General features: G+C 45.9%; 2 protein-coding genes across 2 annotated transcripts in view; both read left to right on the forward strand.

The window, feature by feature from the left end:
* ST6GALNAC1 (ST6 N-acetylgalactosaminide alpha-2,6-sialyltransferase 1) overlaps nt 1-10152 on the forward strand; it is a 33103-nt gene extending 22951 nt beyond the window's left edge. The window contains exon 9 of the mRNA XM_035104556.2: nt 1129-10152. Within this exon, the coding sequence (XP_034960447.1) occupies nt 1129-1299 (171 nt within the window). The 3' untranslated portion in view covers nt 1300-10152. The remainder of the gene's footprint in view (nt 1-1128) is intronic.
* A 6274-nt stretch (nt 10153-16426) lies between these two features.
* The window catches only part of ST6GALNAC2 (ST6 N-acetylgalactosaminide alpha-2,6-sialyltransferase 2), a 32239-nt gene continuing 27931 nt past the window's right edge, over nt 16427-20734 (forward strand). Inside the window, exon 1 of the mRNA XM_035104555.2 lies at nt 16427-17049. Coding sequence (XP_034960446.1) covers nt 16946-17049 — 104 coding nt within the window. The 5' untranslated portion in view covers nt 16427-16945. The remainder of the gene's footprint in view (nt 17050-20734) is intronic.

The raw sequence follows: 20734 nt of genomic DNA on the forward strand, positions 1-20734 counted from the left end.
TTGTTTGCACAAAGTTTACAGGGAGGTGACGGTAGATCATGCCGGCTATTTGCTGAGCATTTGTTCTGATTTGTTTGCGGGGAGCTTATACAATGTGGCATTGAACAAAGAAGTTTTGTTTTGGGTGTGGGGGAGCGAGTTAGTTGCACAAGAGGTAGAAATTAATTTCAGAACTTGACTGTGGCTGAATCCCACCCCCCAAAACCAGTGAGGGTTTAGAAGTGCCCAGAGGTGATAATCTGAGCCGCAAGGGCTGCAAACACACAGCGGGCAGGATTCATCTAATAATTCCCATCAGGAATTCCGCTTGTGCTGTGGGGCTTCTTCCCCTTCTCATCTTCCGTGCCCCCTCCCAATTGGCTGGGGGTGGTCTGGAGAACCCCAGGGACAACATGTGGGGCATGGGAGCAAGGCAAGTGGAGATTGTTCTCTCTACCAAGCTGATGGAACAATCACATTAGTGTGACATTTAATTCCTCCCCATACCTTGGGGATGTTAGGGTTGTATCAGCTGAGGGTGGTGAAGCTTAACCCCTTTCTCCCTTACTTCTCCCTGCCCTGCCAAAACCTCAGTGTTATTAGCTCTATTTGCGGGAGGGAGGAGGGCAGATGAAGTACAGAGGCTCTACACCAGGCACCCCCAACCTGTGGCCCTCCAGATGTTTTGGCCTACAACTCCCATGATCCCTAGCTAACAGGACCAGTGGTCAAGGGTGATGGCAATTGTAGTCCAAAACATCTAGAGGGCCAAAGTTTGGGGATGCCTGCTCTACACACACACACACACACACACACACACACACACACACACACTCTTCAGTAACGAATAACAGCTTTGGATGGAGATTGCTTTAGGTTGAGGAAAGGGCAAGGGAAGAAAAAGTTTGAGAATCTTCTCTGTCCATGCATTACTTCCCCAGCCTTCAAAACTGACCCCTCCCTGGGGCTGCTAATAATTTTGCAGCCTTGCAGGAGACCCTACGGTAGTCACCATGGATCTTCCACAGCACGTCTCTGTGTGGGCCACGTTGTTGTTGTTGTTGTTCTTCTTCTTCTTCTTGTTGTTGTTGTTATTTTAGCCCTCCTTTATCCTGTAGCTCCCCAATTATGGCTCTTGGCTTTCCACAGGTAAGTGCTTATGGCTACATCACCGAAGGCTACCAGAAGTATTCGGATCATTATTATGACAAGAAATGGCATCGCTTAGTCTTTTATGCCAACCATGACTTTGATTTGGAACGGAGGACATGGAAGAAACTTCACGACTCGGGCATCATGAAGCTGTACCAGCGATCCTGAGCGAGATGAAAACGAAGCCCTGGCTGATGGCAAGTTTTGGAAGCTAAGATGGATCGGAGCCATATTTTCTATTATTATCTTATTTGAGCGGGTCCTTGCCAACTAAAGACTTGGTTCTCGCAACAACAAATATCCGTTCCGCCGCACATGCAGTTTTGTTGGTTGCAGGACAAAACAAAAGACAAGAAGGATATTACTACTTGAAAACATTTTGAAGGGGCTAATTATTCCCTGAGAATCCACTGTGAGTATAATGGGCCGAGTTGGCTACCGCTACCTGTGTTGGCTGGAAGGGGCCTCACACAGCATTTCCACTATACTCTCTGGTCAGTTTTACTCCTTCCTGGTTTCAGTTCTCCACCAGTCAGTCTCTACTACAGTAGCTTAAACATTTGATTTACATCAGTGAAGAGCAAAGCTCAACAACCAGCCCTTGCTTTTTCCTGTATGTGTAAGTGTGTGTGTGTGTGTGTTGGCAACATGTCTTGATGCACTGCCCATTGCTCTGGTGAAGCCTATTCTCTCATTAGATGTTTTCCCATTAGATGCGCTCTGTCTCTGCTCTGCGAGAGGATCCTGGGGCTTTAAGTTCTCAGTAGGGTCGCAAGGACTCATTGTTTCTCCCGCTCTGGAATCCAAGCTGTGCCACATTGCTCCAGGTTGCTAGGTGACCATCTCCATGCTGGCATTCTTCAAAGCTGAATAGGACCCTTTTCGGTTCCCAAGAAGTTTTTGAAGTTTCTCTCTCCAGAGGCCCTTTCTCCCTTGCACTTCTCTGTTGTGGAAAGGGGATTACCTTCCAACTCCTTCGTATCAGCAGGAGGGGATGGAAAATTCTCCCTTAACAACAAAGTCAGCTGCAAATCCAAGAAAAATCAAGGGCACAGAGGCATGGACAAAGATCAACTGTCTGCATGACCGGAGCTGATTGCACCCCTGTCTTGCTTTTTTCCTACAAGACCATAGAACTGGTTTGGGATTAATCATTGTAGCCTCACTGGAAGAAAAATCCTGATCTCTTAGGATCCAGAAAACAGAAGGTTAAGATGCTGGATTTCCTTTAAGTTCAGGCTGGAGGGTGGATCCATTCTGTCTCTTTAGATCGTAGCCTATAGATATTGACACTATTTTTTATTTTATTTTTTACGAAGCAGCTGACTGGTTTAACAGAGTTGTTAAAAAGATAGTGCAAAGATACTATCAAATATTTTTTTTCTGATTTATGAAAAGCCGGAGTAGATGGAGGAAAGAAAATAAAAGTTACGAAAGTGAAGTACTTTTTATTGCTGGTTTACCCAGTTGTACTGGAAATCTACTTGTACAGCATTCCTATGGCCACTCCATTGTTCTTGGCGTCTGTTGCTACGTAGTTTGCTCTTATCCCAAAGTACTACCATGTACTTGTTTCTTAAGTGATATTTCTTAATCAGTGTTATAAGAAGTTAAAGTTGCATTTCTTACCTGGCAGTAAGCCTCAATAAACTCAATGTAACTTTCTTCTGAACACACCTGCATAGGATTGCAGTGTAAGGTAAGAATTACAAGACAAACTTTTCAGGAGCTGGCAGAGTAAGTTAATATCTCAATATAAAAATAGTGCATTTTTTTTATTTAAAAAAACAGACCTATGTTTACACTTACACCTTATTAAATGCAATACTCAGAAAAAGGCCTACTGAGCTTACTACTTAGCACTGCAGCCTGAATGCTTTTGCTTATACAAGAACGTGATCAGAATGTATGTAAATATAAAAATACCTAGGTTAGCCAGCACAGGAATGGGCGTCTTGACAAGGAGAAAGCAGGGAAACGTTCTTTTTACATTTGCAGATCTTTGCAGAGAGTTTCATCTGCTATCTACTATCATTCCTCAAACATCTCCTTTCCAAAGGCAGGATACTGGCTTGTTCTGACTTTTCGCCTATTCCACTATGACCCTTACAATGAGCAAGTCATTAGTGAAATGCCCATCATCAATATGGCAGGAAGTTTGTTTGTCAAAGAAGGTTATATATTCCACAAAACCTACCAGACACACATGTGAGGTGAACCACAGTGATAGAGGAAAGAGGTTTTCCCCATTCAAGTGGGGGGACTAAACTTTCTTCCACCTCTGTGGTGTGGACACCAATGTATGGGATGAGGGTGTCCCAAGAACCTGCGCAAGAATGTCCATGTTCTCCCTGCATAATTGCAATGCTGCTTTGGCCCATCAGGTGGCAGCATCTCTTTAGGTTGCTGTATGATTTATTGACAGCAAAGCCCAAAGTAATGCGTTCTGTGTGAGGCTGCCCTTAGGGACCAGTCTGAAAGCCGCAGCAGGTCCAAAATCCAGGGGCTAAGGTACTTGAGCCAGGCATTCTATTATGTAGCTGTTATACCACTCTTAAACCTGGCCAGGTTTAAGGTTTTAGTTTTGCACTGCAAAGCCCTAAACTAGTGACCAGCTTACTCAAAGGAGTGCCTTTGTCAGTCTGTCCAGTCACTAAGATCATTGGATGAATCCCTCCTGGCTATGCTGTGTCCTACAAATGCTTTTTTAGAGGTGACAAGAGGAAAGGCCTTATTAGTGGTGGCACCCGCTCTGTAGAATCACCTCCCCTCTGAATTGCAGTAATTGCCCACACTGTTGCAATTTTGGCATGTGCTGCAAACCCCTCTGTTGTCTGAGGTCATTGTTGGCCACCAATAGCAGCTACAGTAGTTTCTTTTTAACTTAACTTTCTGTTTGCCTGGCAGCTACATTTTATTCTCAATTGTAGTTTTGTTTCACGTCTTGGTTTTGTACACTTCTGGCTGTTGTTTATGAAAAGCAATATAGAACTGTGTTCATAGATTATTATTTTTAATGCACTCTTTTCACAAAAGAGCATTGCAATATGTGATGTTGCAAAAGTGCCACAATATGAACTATGGTGTGCCATCTTTCGTACAGCTGTCAGTCACACTGTAAGTGTGTTGGAGTGCGTGTGTGATCCAATCTGACTTGTGCTGCAGTGGAAAGAGAATAGCCAAGCTCTGCTCATATGCAAATCTTTTCTCCGAGTGCATTAGGGAATCAGGGGGGGAATCAGAACAGGAGGAGGAAGCCCTGTGCCACTCAGACAATGCTCTGGTCTTCTGCTCCTTGACCCAGAAAGGTTGGTGATCCCTAATTTAGCACATCCAGTCTGCTTTCAATATCATTAGAATAACAAAGCAAGACAAAAGGGGATGGTTTGTGGTCTCTCTCTCTCATTGTGTCCATTGCTGTTTTCACCATGCCACATAATAAAAGTAGAGGAAACTAGTGTGGCCATTTGAAAGCGCATTTGAAAGTCAGTGCCTGAGGTAGATTGACTCCAGATATTTCAGTTGAGGAAATAAATAAATAGTGGCTTTTCTGCTGAAAGCACCAGCCACTGTGAAGTAAAGAAAAAGTTGTTAGGAGAATCAACCACAGGTCTTCCACCAATTTGGCTTCAAGCATGCCTTAAGATCTGTGACTCTCTCTGCATGAAGCGTTCCTCTTCTCTAGACTTCATTTTGGTTAAACTTAAACTGTATATTTTTGCCAACTGGGCCCAAATCGTCCTCTCTATATTTTTATGCAAATTATTTTTAATGTTCTGGATATTTTTGTTTTCGCCATATGAGATTCATGTTGTTGTTTTGTATAAAGATAGATATTTGTTTGGGACGCAGATGGCGCTGTGGGTTAAACCACAGAGCCTAGGGCTTGCCGTGTGCTCCTTTACCTTTAAAAGGGACCCAGGTGGCGCTATGGGTTAAACCACAGAGTCTAGGGCTTGCTGATCAGAAGGTCAGCAGTTCAAATCCCTGCAACGGGGTAAGCTCCCGTTGCTCGGTCCCAGCTCCTGCCCACCTAGCAGTTCGAAAGCACATCAAAAGTGCAAGTAGATAAATAGGGACTACTCCAGTGGGAAGGTAAACAGCGTTTCCGTGCGCTGCTCTGGTTCACCAGAAGCAGCTTTGTCATGCTGGCCACATGACCCGGAAGCTGTCTGCGGACAAATGCCAACTCCCTCGGCCTATAGAGCGAGATGAGTGCCACAACCCCAGAGTCGGACATGACTGGACCTGATGGTCAGGGGCCCCTTTACCTTTACCTTTACAGTGGGAAGGTAAACGGCATTTCTGTGTGCTGCTCTCGTTCGCCATGACCTGGCCACATGACCTGGAAGCTGTATGCCGGCTCCCTCGGCCAATAATGCGAGATGAGCGCCCAGAGTCGGTCACGACTGGACCTAATGGTCAGGGGTCCCTTTACCTTTACCTTAGATATTTGTTTAATGGATAAAAAGAAGCATTTGAAGAAGAAGAAAAGTATGGCCTCTCTGAGGGGTGGAGAGATTCTTCCATCACCAAGGAGCTGTTGGAATGCACTTGAAGCTACTCGAGCTCCCTAACTGTCTTTGACTCCAGCCTTCCAGCAGCTCCTATGAAAGGAAGTGTCTCAAACCTAGAGAGATGCTGCCAGCGGCTGAGTTTGGCTCAGTTTCAGGGCAACTTTCCATGTTCCGATGTTCCTGAATTCTGCTTTGAATCGCACCTCAAGATTGCTTCCTCCTTCCCATAAGCTCACCCTCGAGTCTGCTCTTTCCTGGTCCTCCTCCTAAATCCATGGGCATCTAAAGTTTGACATGTACCACAGTAGATATAGGCACATTTGCTTTTGCTCCTAAGCATATCGTGTTCACTGTGGAAGGATTTTGTGAAGTCTCCTGAGACATATGCCAGGCATCTACTCTGCCCATGTGCTGCAGATTCCCAGACTGCCATATGCTCCATGTTCTTCGGCAGGGTTGATGAATGACAGGCTTTGTAGACCATCTCGGGGATCTTTATGGGGAAATGTATACTTCTCATGCTTGGATTTTCTGCTCTGGCTGCAAACGAAGATCGAGCCATTGATGAAAAGCTAAAGCTGTGGATGTGGCAACTGGTTGACACAGGTGTGGTGTGCACCTTCCTCTCTAATAAAAAATATTATTGAAAGCCAGGTCAGTGGGCTTGGATGAGCATTGCAATTATCAGGGCTAAGTGAGCCACAGGCAACAGAGAAAGAAGTTGGTTGCCAACGACCCAGAAACACTCCAGGGGCAGGAAGACAATTGCTCAGGCAAAGCCTACACAGGAAGTCTCTTATAGTCTCTCCTATAAGGCCCCAATGGTTAATTTAGGTGGGTGGGGCAGTTCAGTGCCTGAGAAGACCCCCTTCCCCAGAACAGGATAGACGTCAGCACCCAGCATAGTGGGGCAAAGGCAATGACCCATGGGCCTCAATGGGCAAACTGGGGCTGTTTCCAGGATTGATTTGTTTTCATACATAAAGGGCCCAGCACTGAAAGGAGAAGTATCAAGCGGGGAACCATCATGTGGGCTATCCAGCCTCATATAACAAACATGCTTAACTAATGAATCACCACCACCACCATCATAATTTAATTATGCAATCTGGCTGAGTTTCCCCAGCCACTCTGGGCAGCTTCCAGCAAAATACTGTATAAAAACATAATAAAATGCATGCAGGGGTTAAGATCATAGAGTAAGCAGTCCTGCCCATGATCTTGGAAGGACGGGTTACCAAACTCTTGTTCGTTTTCTTTCACCATGTGAACCCTACCCGTAAGGAGGACAAAGCTGGAACCTCCAAGCTTAGACCGTGGGGCTTAAGTAAGCAATCTTTGTGTTCCTAGACAAATAATTTAGAAACGTTTGCCATTTTGGGAGCTTAAGTCTTTTCTTGATGCTGTGTGGAAAAGCACATGAATCTGACCTTTGAAGAGTTTGTAAGTAAACCATTTATAACTTACAAAATGTTTGGTCTCTTTTGGTGCTAAAAGAAGTGGGGAGCTTTGGAAGAAACTTAGAAGGGGATATTGTAAGGGTCCAACAACTAGATTTCCACACTTTATTCTGCTGCATTTTTGTGATTTTAAATTTTAGTTGGAGTTCTCTCTCACCAAAGAGTACTTTATCCAAACCTCCATCTATAGCAGGCATCCCCAAACTTCGGCCCTCCAGATGTTTTGGACTACAATTTCCATCTTCCCCAACCACTGGTCCTGTTAGCTAGGGATCAATAGGAGTTGTAGGCCAAAACATCTGGAGGGCCGCAGTTTGGGGATGCCTGATCTATAGCATCCAGGGAGTTCTTTTATTTTACCTAGTGGTTCCCCCCCCCATGACCCAAAATACAAAAACCAACACATCACACCCAGCCACCCAAAGCTTCTGGGCCCCAAGGCATTGTGGGGGGAGCAAAGATGGTCATCACTGCAGCTGCCTGACCTGGAATTCCTTTTTCGGAGCTGAATCCTTAAAAGGAAAAACAAAAAGCTGTGCCAGAGCCTGTGCCTGCCTCCCGAAAACATGTTCCCCACTCCGTAAGCTTAGGGATCAGTATAATGATTACACCCCCTGCCAGCGTATGGTGTGTGTTTTTTATTTCAAGGGCTCAGTGCTGGGCTGGGCAGCTACCGTATGGCAGCCTCTCTCGGCCAATTGTTCCTGCAGCTGCCCACTCTCAGCACCGGGTAGCTGGAGTGCCTGTTCTGGGGATGGCGGCCCACGCTTGCTTGGCAAAGGTGCCAGGGTGGCGCTTTGGCAGAGGGCTCCGAGGTGCTGAACTTGGCCCCAGGATGTGCTGCAAGTTGCAGCTTATAAGGGGGAAGCTGCAAACTGAGCTGAGGGTATTGACGTATTTATATATAAAAGTTGTTGCCCACTTTTCATTAGGAAATACTGTAACCCGAAAGCAGGATATGGTACCAATAAAATACAGTATATAAAAAAACACATTCTGTCAGTAAACATTAAAACAGGACAACTAGAGAGAGAGCAAACACCCCTTCAAATAACAAAGGACAGTGACACAGATTCCGTCACAAAAGGCTGGGTGTACGAGTAGGTTGTCCGCTGAGGCTGAAAGCTTATAAGACTCCATTGGGACCTCAATATTGGCAGGGATGTCAGGCATCCAGATGAACACCCCTATCAGTTTTTTAAAGTCTCTTTTTATTGCTATTTTAAACAAATATTTTATACTATTTAATGCAAACCTCAGGACATTGTTTTCAGATGAAGCTGCACATAGATCCTACTAATTTAATAAAGTATCAGCAATGTGTGCAGAAGGCTACTTGCAAACATGAGGCAGATGCACTTCCTGCAATTAAAGCACTTCCAATGCACACTTAAAGCACGTGAGTTTCCTGCTCAAAGAATCACAGGATCTGTAGTTTTCCCTCTCACAGAGCTACAGTTCCCAGGAGACCCCTTAAAACTAGAGGGGAGGGGGAGGGGAAAACCATGTGCTTTAAATGTGTGGGGTGGGTGTGCTATAAATGTACAGGTGAAACTCGGAAAATTAGAATATCGTTGAGATGTGCATTTATTTCAGTAATGCAGCTTAAAAGGTGAAACCAATATACGAGATAGATGCATGACATGCAAAGCAAGATACATCAAGCCTTTATTTGTTGTAATTGTCATTATTTGTCATTAGGCGGGTCAATTATAATGGAATGTGATTAATGAAATGTAACAGCGATGTTTATTTTTGTACTATTGCAACTATTTGTTTTATTACTGTGGAATTTCCAAAAGGAAGCATTTGTAAAAAATTACAAGAAAAATACTGAAATAAATGCACTTTTCGACGATATTCTAACTTTCCGAGTTTCGCCTGTATACTGTGGGTCTTTCGTGCTCTGATTCCAAAAATATATTTATATATTTATTTAAAGGATGCTCCCCTGTTGGCTGTCTTAATCTTGCCTTCCTCCAAGATTGTAATTGACAAATTCACTCTTATGAGCCAGGGCTTCTGGATTTCACCCTTGCATGTGCCTCGTTGACATGCATCATCTTAGCTTAGAAGTATTAACGAAGAGGAGACTCGTCTGATCATCCGTTGTACCCAACGGTGAGTTACTTCCTGAGGCCATATCCATATCCAAAGCCAAGGGCAAAGAGCTGATACCCATGAAACGCTGGAAACCACTGCACTCCTTTTAAAAAAAACACAACAGCCTCCTCGGACCAATTTCAGGGTGTTTGATCAAGGCAGCACAGCAGGCATGTGGTTACATCTGCCCCCCGCCCCCCCGGGCTTCCAGCGGAACAAATTTAATTACTTGCCTCCATCATCTCATTACTGCCTCTTGCCTTCATGTTTCCTGAATCTACATGGCGCATTGTCATCTCACTCAGATAATCTAATTTCAAGCAGAAACATCTGGCTGGATGGAAGGACACGGTCAGCATGATCCACTATATTTGCAAGTGCTGGAAGGTTCTCCTGCCAGGACTAGATTGCTAGAGATGGAGAAGAAATGTGTCCTGCTCTAAACATGTCCATAAATGTGCCTGGAGACTTTTTATCGCTGGAGAGGGAAACAAGGTCCTCCAGATGTTGGTGAACTGCAGCTCTCGCCATCCCTCACCATGCTGCCTAAGGCAGTGGCCAGTACAGAGTGCAGGAGAGGGAATTGAAGTAACAGTACTAATATCCTCCCATTCTCAGGGCCCACTGTGGTGATGTAAGCTTCTCCAGAGACTTGAGATGGTAGGTTTCAAGACTTCAGGGAATCCTATCCCTCCCACAGTGGGATGCCAAGAAGCAGAAAAACGAGAAGAGTTCTTACCAAGTAGTTTATTCAATATTCACAGACAGAGATGAAGGAATGTGGTTTCTCAATGGCGTTGCTCCATGTAAAGTCCCACCCCCTCAGTCCCTCCTTTTCTACATCACCCCTACACTGGCTGATCTGTGCTCTCTGCCTCTGAGCTCTACTACTCAAGACACACCTGGTCAGGGCCATCTCAAGCATGTCGGGCGCCCTGACGCCGTGGTGCGGAGATCGCTCCGGCGCCCCCGCCCTGGTGGGCGCAGCGCACAGCACGGCTTTGCCACACGGCGCCCCCCTGCCGCCCCCCACCACCCAGCCTACCCATGGTCCTGGGCAAGGGGGTGGGTGGGTCGGGAATGCTTTCAAGAGACACTGAGTCTGTTAGCTGTCTCTCCCCTGGTGCTGCTGCTTCCTGCTCCTGATCACCCCCCAATATTTCCCAGCTTCTCCCCTCTGCAGTCTCTGAACTATGACCTTCTGCAAACCACTGTTCTAAATCCATACTGTCTCCCTCTTCTCCGGGAAGTGCAGGAGGAGGCGGGGAACGGACTCCACTATTCCTCCTCTTCGGACCAGTCCCTGACAGTAGGTATTTATTATTTGCAATAGCCACTAGCCATTGCAATTTGTGTCCAAGACTTGAGGTGAACTAGTCAGACTCTTATTTGCCTCTCATCGGTCTTCTACGCTTCTTCCTCCTGTGTCCACAGCAGCTTCTAGAAACCCTCCGCGACTGTACTGGCACTGCCACCACAGGAAACTGGGCCCTGTTCAGTTTTAGGGCTCATCCACACACTTTTGCTCGGCCTGTATTTTGTTCGTATTGCGTACCGATTAATTCTCATGGGTTGGAGAGCTTTTCTCATTGTTCCACGGCTGTGCCTTGAGAAAACTGATCCTACCCACTAAATTGAAATTTGGTTAAGCAAAATCTCTCCAGATTTTCCACACATCTGATAAGATCCGATTCAGCAGGTAAGATCAGATTTTCCCTGTGAAACAACAACAAAAACTCTCGGACCTGGATAGATTAATTGGTACACAATACAATCAAAATACGAGTCAAAGGAAAGTGTGGACGAGCTCTTATATTGATACCAGAGCTATCTTTTGTGGCAAAACAGAGAATTATTCGCTCAGTATGCAAGTATTCGTACATATTACATGGTATTAATTTTCCTCAGCTTGTCCAGCTGTTTTCTCACATTAGGAAATTGGCCCAACTCAACCAAATTAAACTAACGGGATTAAATCCATTCCAGAGTTAATAAATCTAGGAGGTAATAGGCCTGATTATAGTGGAGTTTTGAGCAGTTCTCCCGGCACTGCTGGTTTTGCTGGGGAAGCATAAAAGTCTGGAGACATGGGGGCAACACCAGGATCCCAAAGCTTAAAAGGCCAGGGAAGGTGGGAGGTCATGTGTCCTTCCCCAGATTTGATCATTGGGAGCATTTCAAGCCCTTTAAATCAGTGTGACAGTTTTAGTCCTCTGGTGACAAGGGGAAGAGAAGGAGGAACTAGAAAAGGGTCAGGTGCAGTTGGGTGGGGATAAAGACGGCATTTCATAGAATGAGGGGAAATATGGGAGATAGGGAGGGTATGTGTGAGAGAGGGGGTAATTTAAGGGTTCTGGTCACAGAGAAAAAGCGGGTCAGGAGATATTGGAAAGAGGGCAGATGGAAGTGGATGTGGTTAAAGGGGGCGTTTGCAGAGCTATGGAGGAGCAAAAGGAGGCACTGGGAGAAAAGGAGAATTGTCAGTGTACTCAAACTTCTCTCTTTTCCATTCCTCAGCTGATAAAGGATGCAGAGCCCTCAAATATTCCATAGTACCTTCACACAATGCATTTTCACTCCTGGTAACATATATGCATTCTAAATATTTGAGCTGTGGCCACATCCAAAGATTTGCAAACCCAAATTGCATGTAACGTGGCTGTTTGAAATATCTACAAAAGTGGTTTTAAAACTTTCTGACTTAAAACATGGAGGTCATAGAATCACAGAGTTGGAAGGGACCACGAGAGTCATCTAGTCCAACCTCCTGCAATGTAACATGGGGCTCGAACCCACGGCCCCGAGATTAAGAGTTTCATGCTCTACCGAGGGAATCCTTTCTACATCAAAAGGAATTTAGTACAGTATATTCTAATCTAGGCCCGTGCAAGCAGGTTGTGGGCCATGCCTGATGGGCCTAACTCTCTTCGTACAAACATCTTTGGTGATCATTCGTATCCAAGTAAGATTGTCTTCCATAAACACGGTTTTCACAATGAGTCCGTAAGAGACTGTGGAGGTCAATTCTGAATCCACACATCCTTCCACAGTGGGGACATTGGTTTCCGGGAGGGAGTTAATCATGGTGTGGATTTGCCAAGCGTGCCTTCCTCTTAGCACGTTTCTCCCTTGCGTCCTGAGATCGAGTGTCTTCAAAGCCCATGACACCTTTGGTAAAGGCTGTTCTCCAACTGGAGCGGTCGCAGGCCAATGTTTCCCAGTTGTCAGTGTTTATACTACATTTTTAAAGATTTGCCTTGAGACAGTCTTTAAACCTGAGGAAACCCAGCCAGATGGGCAGGGTATAAATAATAAATTTATTATTATTATTATTATTATTATTATTATTATTATTATTATAGCAGTAATAGTCATGCTGCATCATGCACCCCAATATACGAGTGGTTAGAGACTCGAGGAGTTCCAGTATTTACCCAGGGTTTGGTTTCCTTGAAATGAAGAGACACTGGTGTCTTCAGGTTATATAATTTTCTGTACACATATATACAACCTGAGTTAAAGATGGAGGGGATCACAGCATTAACACTAGGTTTCCTGGGGAGCCCCAAACTTTGGATCCAGTACAGAGCAAGACAAGCCTGTGTCTCCAGCTTCCAGCATCATCCAAAACTTACACACGCACTCTTTGCCTATTGTTCTGCATCCTAGGATGATGTGCCAGCCAGCCAGGTTAGCTGGGAAAAGGCCACCCATTTGTTTCTATGGCAACAGGGCAACCTCTTTGGATATGTAAATGGCTAGCTCAAGCCATTACCCAAACAAAGGAAGTGGTTTGGCTGGTTTCCCCTTAAATAGATACAGGGTCACAGGTTTGGGAGGGATTCCTGTGTAACATCCAGACTGACCCCTCAAACATCAAACAGGAATCACAATGTTTTTTCTTTCTTTGTGGAACCTGAACTGCCATTACTGCTCTTGAAGATCCTTTTATGAGCTTTCAAGGAACCCCAGGTATCCACCTTGAAAATCCCTCTCTTCCTTAAGCTATCTGCCCAGTTAAACAGCTTCCTGCAGTGCACCTCATCTGCTAATAATAATAATAATAATAATAATAATTTTATTATTTGTACCCCACCCATCTGACTGGGTTGCCCCAGCCACTCTAGGCAGCTTCCAACACTCATAATAAAACATCAAACATTAAAAGCTTCCCTATACAGGGCTGCCTTCAGATGTCTTCTAAAAGTTATATACGGTAGTTATTTATCTCCTTGACATCTGGTGTGAGCGCCACTTGCGGGTAATGGACTGTTGTAGCCAGGATCGTGGACAAGCCAATGCCTGGTTGAAGAATATTCTTGCTATATGCAAGCAATTGGATTAGATGTAGTGGGAGAAAATGGCATTTGTTGAGTTTCTGTCCTTCATACAAAGTGTTCCTTCCGTATGGAAGAATGCTAACAGTGCTAAGCTGGGACACGGTGCCACTGGCAGACAGTGGCATTCATGAAGGCCCCCAAAAGGGATTTCAGTCAGGTTTGTAACCTGAACACGTCCTGTCACATGAAAGCACTTTATTTTACATCCCAGTAGTGTTGGTGGTTCATATGCCAGCAGCTGATGGTCTGGATTCAGATCCTGCTCTGCTGTATTCTTTTCGGTGCCTGCTAAAAACATCATGGTTTAGACAAGCCCACAGAGATGTTTAGAAAGCTGATGTGAATTTTCTTTAGTTTCAGTCTATTGTTGTAACTTTTTATGTTTTACATTATTGCTGTAAAAAGTTTTAGTGATAATTTTATTGTTTTATCCTTTTTTATAAACCAAGCGACATATACTTTTTATGAAATAAACAAACACACACACACACACAGCCTCCTACAAAACAGCATCATTTAGTCTGATAGCTAATCCAGTCCTTTGTATTTTCAGAGCAAGTTTATGTGACAACATGGATGTGGTAAGAAAAATCATGTCTGCAAACCTCTCGGTTTTGACACAAGTGGGGGTAAACGTGAATGAAGCTATTGGGAAGTTGAATACAGTGGTACCTCAGTTTAAGAACAGCCCTATTTACAAACTATTCGGTTTACAAACTCTGCAAAACCGGAAGTAGTGTCTCAGTTTGAGAACTTTACCTCGGTCTAAGAACGGAATATGAACAGTGGAAGGGCACCGGTGGCAGGAGGCCTCATTAGGGAAAGCGTGCCTCAGTTTAAGAATGGTTTCAGTTCAAGAACGGACTTCCGGAACGGATTAAGTTCGTAAACCAAGGTACCACTCTACGGGAGGCAATTTTTGCTCACCTAACTCCACTGACAGGGATTTAGGAAGCTGCCAGGGTTTTCATTTGCAATTCCACAACTAGGTTTTTAGGTGTGAATGTGCATAAGACCAAGCGTCATGTTGATTGTGAGCACATGAATAGGATGGCTGCACAGAGGCATATTCAGACCTTGGCTGCACCATCATTGCATTAACTGCAAGTCATTTCTTAATAATGTATTTATTTAGAGTTCAGCCAGTGATTATTTAGTGCATTGCTAGGACTCAAGCTTACCAGAAAGCAAATATCTTTTGAGTGTAAACCCTCCCCTTAAACCCCAGACGTGGGGGTTTGTTATTATCACCATTATTTTTATCACCATTATTTTTATTTTTGTTCCAAGACATCCCCCCAATAACTCACACTTCACACAATATTTTAAGTTTAAGGTTTTTGGCATTAATTTGGCCACAACTTTATTTAAATACAACTGAATGTGAGTGGTTGTTTAGGCATTGGTTCTTGCCATCTGTCCCCCGCCTGGGACAGATCTGACTCCCATTAGCCTAGTAGGGGAGCCAGTAGGTAAGCACCCTCTGGGAGAGATCAGGGCAGGGGCCCACGCCCTTGACCTCATCCCGCAGATGCTCCCCGAGGCTCATGCGCAGTCCTGGCCCCTAACGGGAATAAATGAACAAACATGTAGAGCCCCAGGATTCCTTTAAAGGAATACCCCTAAAGGCAGCAGCAACCATGAGGGGCAGGCCCAACCAAAATTCGTACCCCTCCACCACCCAATTTGAACCAATGCCTAACCGCCAACCTTACAAGTTGTGACTTATTGCAGCGTAGTAGGAAAAAACCACCTGGCACCAGCCAATCAGCCAAGTGGCAAAATTCCTACCAGGCCCCTGTGCCTAAAATTAGAGGAGGGCAGGCGGGAAATTCGTTGCGAGCAGCAAAAGTGGGACTGAACGCTGCTCGCTAAACATATATAGGGCAAGGCTGTCAATCAATCATTTGCTACATGCAAATTTCCCCAGCAACAGCACACCCACCAATCACACATGTGGCCATCCAAACTGACCCGCCTCTCCAACCCTGGGATGTCTTGTTAACCCTTCCGCAACCCATGTTCTCCTCTATGGGGAGAACCTGCTTTATTGTATTTGTTGCCATAACCAGTAACCAGGGTGGTTACTTCTAGAAAAGATAACACAGTACTGTACAATAAAACCAAACTAAATCAACCCCCATCCCATGCAAATTTATCAGGCATTCATGGATTTTGGGCCCCCACCTACAGCACCCCATGGAGAAGACAAGACACACAAACTGCCCTAGGCTACATTGCATCTTGTTGTATTCTCTGTGCAAAGTTGGTCTTGGAGCCCTGGAAAATGCCCAACCCGGTCACCCTCTGGAGCCGGCCTTCGCCCAGTGAAGTTGCAAGGGGTGGGGTGGGGGTCTGATTTCTTCAGGGAAGGGCAGAGGAGAGACAAATCCCCATGGAAATTCAGTGAGTAGCACCTGCAATGGTTGGAGGGGGCGGGACGTGGATCTTTTCCATACATTCTTCAGCGGAGGTGGGAGGGTCTTTACTTAGCCCAGCAGCCCAGCCGCTCTTTCAGGGCTCTTCTGTTTACCCAACAACACAGCAGGAGTAACTCCGGATTTGGATCCGCGCTAACAACCCCTCCCCACCCTGCCAACGCCAACCCAGCCCGAAACCTCTCACATATCTGTGAAATGGGGGTGTGCGCGCGCTTCCGTTGGTGCGTAAAAGCTCCTGTTTCATCTGAAATAAGCGTTTATGAATTCCGCCACCCGCTCCCTGCTCCCCCCAAACGAAAAAAAATAAGAAAACAAAATAAACCACGTTCCTAGGTCAAGGCTAAAGAATGATCAACTTCCAAGCATGCTCCTTTCCTGCCCGAGTAAATGTTTAATCTCCAGCTGCGAATTAGTAGCTGTTTTAGGAGTAGGAACTCACACGCCTCCCGACGCCTCCCGTCGCCCCCTCCACCAGCGAGCGAGTCTAAACCAGTTAGGGGAAAAGTACCCTACCACCCCCCCTCCCCAACTGTTTTACACAGCCTTTCTCCCTCTCCTTAGTTAGCTACCCTGGGAAGGTGCATTGGCAGCTATCAACAGATGGAAGGGCAGGGAGAGGGAGGAGACGCTAGAGAGAGAAGGAGGTCTTTATTACGCGCCGCACAATACCCAAGCCCTGGGGGACCTCTTCCAGCTGGGCTCAAGAGGGTAAAGTCAGGCAGGAGAGCAACTCGGGAACTTTTCAAAAGAGCTTGAAAGAGCCACTGTAGAGTTCCCCACTTTTCCCCCCTTTTGCTTTTTTGCAAGGGAGGGCGGCATCGCTTGGGAAGCGAAGGTGGCTCTGATTTCATTTGGCGGAGCCCAGGATAGTGCGCATTGGGAGGCCACCCTTTTTGGGGGAAGGCTTCTTCCTCCTCCTCCTGCTACTGCTGGCGTGCTCCAAACTTTCCTGGATGGGGTCTGCCCGGTGGAAGAGGCTCTGCCTTTTGTTCCTGATAGGGATAACGTTCTCGGTCATCTTCTACGGGCACTACTACACCACGACGGATTCATCCAGGTAAGTCGGGGGGGGGGGCGGGGCGCGGTGGGGGGGGGAGATTGAAATGTTCCCAAAAGCAGCGTCGCGAGAGAAAAACACAGCCCTGCCTAGCATGCTTAGCAGCTGGCTGCTCAGAAATGAGGGGCATCCCTTGTGTGTTGTGCGAGGGTGTTTGGGGGAAAGGCGCAATCCCCCCAAAGAAATCAAAACCAGGGGAACCGGGCAATCGTGTTGGAAACAGAACAGGAAAGAGCGGCGTGCACACCGCACTTTTCAAGCACATTCCAAGCGCGTTTTCTTTGCTCCCGAAAAAAAAGAATCATGGGAACTGTAGTTTACATCTCGCAGGGCAATAGTTCCCAATACCCTTAAACAAGCTACAGTTCCCATTCTTCTTTGGGTTGGGGGTGGGGAGAGAAATGTGCTTTCAGGGTATGGTGTGTGTACCCAGCCTCGGAATCGAAGACTCTTGCTTCATATTCTTTTGTTTGCGTGGGATTTGTTTTGATCCGATGGGGTTGCGCGACCCAAACCGCAGCTGTCTCTAAAAATCGTGCAAGCTCGTTTATTTTTAAAGCGGCGGCGGGGGGGGGCGGGGAGTTTTAAACCTGGAAGAACCTAAAAGCTTGCTTTCGGAGATGTGACTGCACATGTTGCTTTACAATGGAACACACGCCCTCCAAGGCGAAGGCAGATATGTGTGCATTTACAGAAACAAAGCACACAGCAACAACGCTACCTCTCCTGGAGAGCGAGGAAGGGCAGGCGAGTGTTGGGAGAGAAGAAGGGTATTGTACTCCCAGCTCCCAAAAGGCTAGGAATAAAAAGCAGGCCAGGCATGCTAATTAAGTTCAGCGGAGTGAGTAATTCATGCGAAGCGGAGAGTTGAGGCTTCCAGACGCCTGTGCGTTCAAGGGTTCCTAGCCATGAGGGCACATTCCCACACAGTGGGGTCAGGAAGCCCAAGCAGGCGAATGCAGGGTTCTTCGGAGGGTGCCACTAGATGGCTTCAAGTTTGAAGATGGGGTGCTGTGCATGGTTGCAAGACGTCCTGTCTTCATGTTTGTAGACATACAGGGTGCTGTTGTCACACACACACACACAGACGGACAAGAGAGCAAAGTGCAGCTCAGATTTTGCCATTCATTTAGCTGCTATGTCCTGTGATGAGTTTCAGATCCCAGGGAACATATACTGCCCTTACCTTTGCTTCAGAGGCTTCCTACTCTGCTTGTGGCAGACTAAAGCCCCCCATTTGCAAGCCGGTGAAGCTGTGTAATCTATGCTAAGAGCAGTGGTGTGAAAGTTGGAACAGAGAAGTACAGGGGGCTGGAAAGATGTTACGGCAGCCCTTGTCAAGCTGGTACCCTGCGGATGCTTTGGACTATAGCTCCCCTCAGGCCCAGCCAGCTGGTGGGAGTTGTAGTTCAGAGCATCTGCCAGGCGCCAGTTTGACGAAGCCTATGCTGTGAAGTGCCTGCAAGATTAAGTTCACTAAGCTTAAAGCACTTGCCCTACAGCTCATGGGCTCCTGCAGTAGATACAGATGTCATCTGCTTTCATTGCTGCCTAAGAGATGGATGAGGGGCTCAGAAGGGATGATTCTCTCGGAACAGGTTGGGACCCAAAACTCAGATCCCAGATATCCGAAACCATTTGGCAAGCTTGCTTTAGGCTCCACACTTCATTTCATCCTGAAGTTCAGCTTTTACTTTATACTGTCCTCCCATCCATGTTTGAAAGGAGAAGGATGAAGTTTCACACGGCACCCGTCCCGCAACGACCCATAGATCTGAGTGTGAGACCCTCCCTTCCTTTTTGTATTTTCACTTTGTGTTCAGTAGTTTTGAATGTAGCAGTATATTCTATGAATTTCAGGTCTAGTTGTGTATATCTTTGGCCGTCTGGATGTTGCTGAACTACAACTCCTGTCATTATTGCCATACTTTCTGGGGCTGATGGGAGTTGTAGTTCAGCTACATCGAGAGGGCCAAAAGTTCCCCATACCAAATGTAGTCCATAAAGTGTTTTGTATACATCAATAATCTTTAAAGCTCTAGATGGGTTGGCCAGGACTATCTCCATATTATACTTGCAGGAGGTGAGACATAGTGAATTCCTTAACTTCACCCAGCAGGTTCATAGTTTAGCTTTGAGTTAGGGGTGGCCAGAGCATAGGGGTTGTTTTGTACAAATGTTTTCTCAGAATAAACTCATCAAGATAACTTTTAAAATAAAAGAATGGAAATGGTTTATTGAATATTTACAGATACAGATCTTGGGTTATGAACTTAATTCGTTCTGGAGGTCCGTTCTTAACCCGAAACCGTTCTTAACCTGAGGTGCGCTTTCGCTAGTGGGGCCTCCCACTGCCGCCGTGCCGCTGGCGCGCCATTTCTGTTCTCATCCTGGGGCAAAGTTCGCAACCCGAGGTACTACTTTTGTGTTTGTAACCCGAAGCGTTTGTAACCCAAGGTACCACTGTACAGTGGAACCTCTTGTTACGGACGGGATCTGTTCTGGAGGCCTGTCCGTAACACAGAACTGACGCGAGGCGAAGCGCTGTGCCTACGCACACATGCGGTGTGATTTAGCGCTTCTGCGCATGTGGCGAAACCTGGAAGTAACCGGTTCCGGTACTTCTGGGTTGCCGCAGGACGCAACATGAAAGTATGTAACCAGAAGCGGATGCAACATGAGGTATGACTGTAAATAGTAAACAGATAAGAATATTGGCAGGATTATTGTAATAACCTGCAGCTTCATAAGAGTTTATATTTAAAGAAGATGAATAAATGAGCAAATTAAGTTAATTTGGATATGCAGAAGATATTTAAAATAAATTTAAGGAACCGCAGAAGGAGGGGGAAGGAAGTCAAGCTTTGAAATGTCAAAATGATGGTAAAATTAGTGAACTGTATAAACTTGAAAACTAGAAATTAAAAAAAGAAAAAAGACTCATTAAAATTAATCACCATGATCAACTTAAAAATGTAAAGGTAAAGATACCCCTGACCGTTAGGTCCAGTCACGGATGACTGGAGTTGCGGCACTCATCTCGCTCTATAGGCCGAGGGAGCCGCTGTTCGTCCACAGACAGCTTCCGGGTCAAGTGGCCAGCATGACAAAGCCACTTCTGGCAAACCAGAGCAGTGCACGGTAACACCGTTTACCATCCTGCCGGAGTGGTACCTATTTATCTACTTGCACTTGACGTGCTTTTGAACTGCTAGGTGGGCAGGAGCAGGGACCGAGCACTGGGAGCTCACCCCGTTGAACTGCCGACCTTCCGATCGGCAAGCCCAAGAGGCTCAGTGGTTTAGACCACAGCGCCACCCGCATCCCTTATGACTAACTTTGCTCCTTTAAATTCATTGGGTCCACTATGAGTTAGTTTATAAGTTAGTTGAGTGTAACCCACTAACTAAGGGTTACTCTTACTTGAGTGGGACTCAATTAAGTTGTTGTGTGCATGGAATGAGATCCACTCCTGCAACAGGGATTTCCCCTTGCACCTCTAAATCTGTGATGGCAGGTTGGGGGAATCCCCAGAGCAGGTCTAGAGCACTCCTGGGGGAAGGAGAGGGTGGAAAAGACTTGCTGTATGAGCAGACCTTGTTCCACACACAGATACCCTAATTGGCTTTATGTTGAATGACACCCACAGTTTGTGGTTTTAACCACAAAACCCTGAATCTGAATC

Source organism: Zootoca vivipara, chromosome 2 (genome assembly GCF_963506605.1).
Source record: "Zootoca vivipara chromosome 2, rZooViv1.1, whole genome shotgun sequence".
Classification (NCBI taxonomy): domain Eukaryota; kingdom Metazoa; phylum Chordata; class Lepidosauria; order Squamata; family Lacertidae; genus Zootoca; species Zootoca vivipara.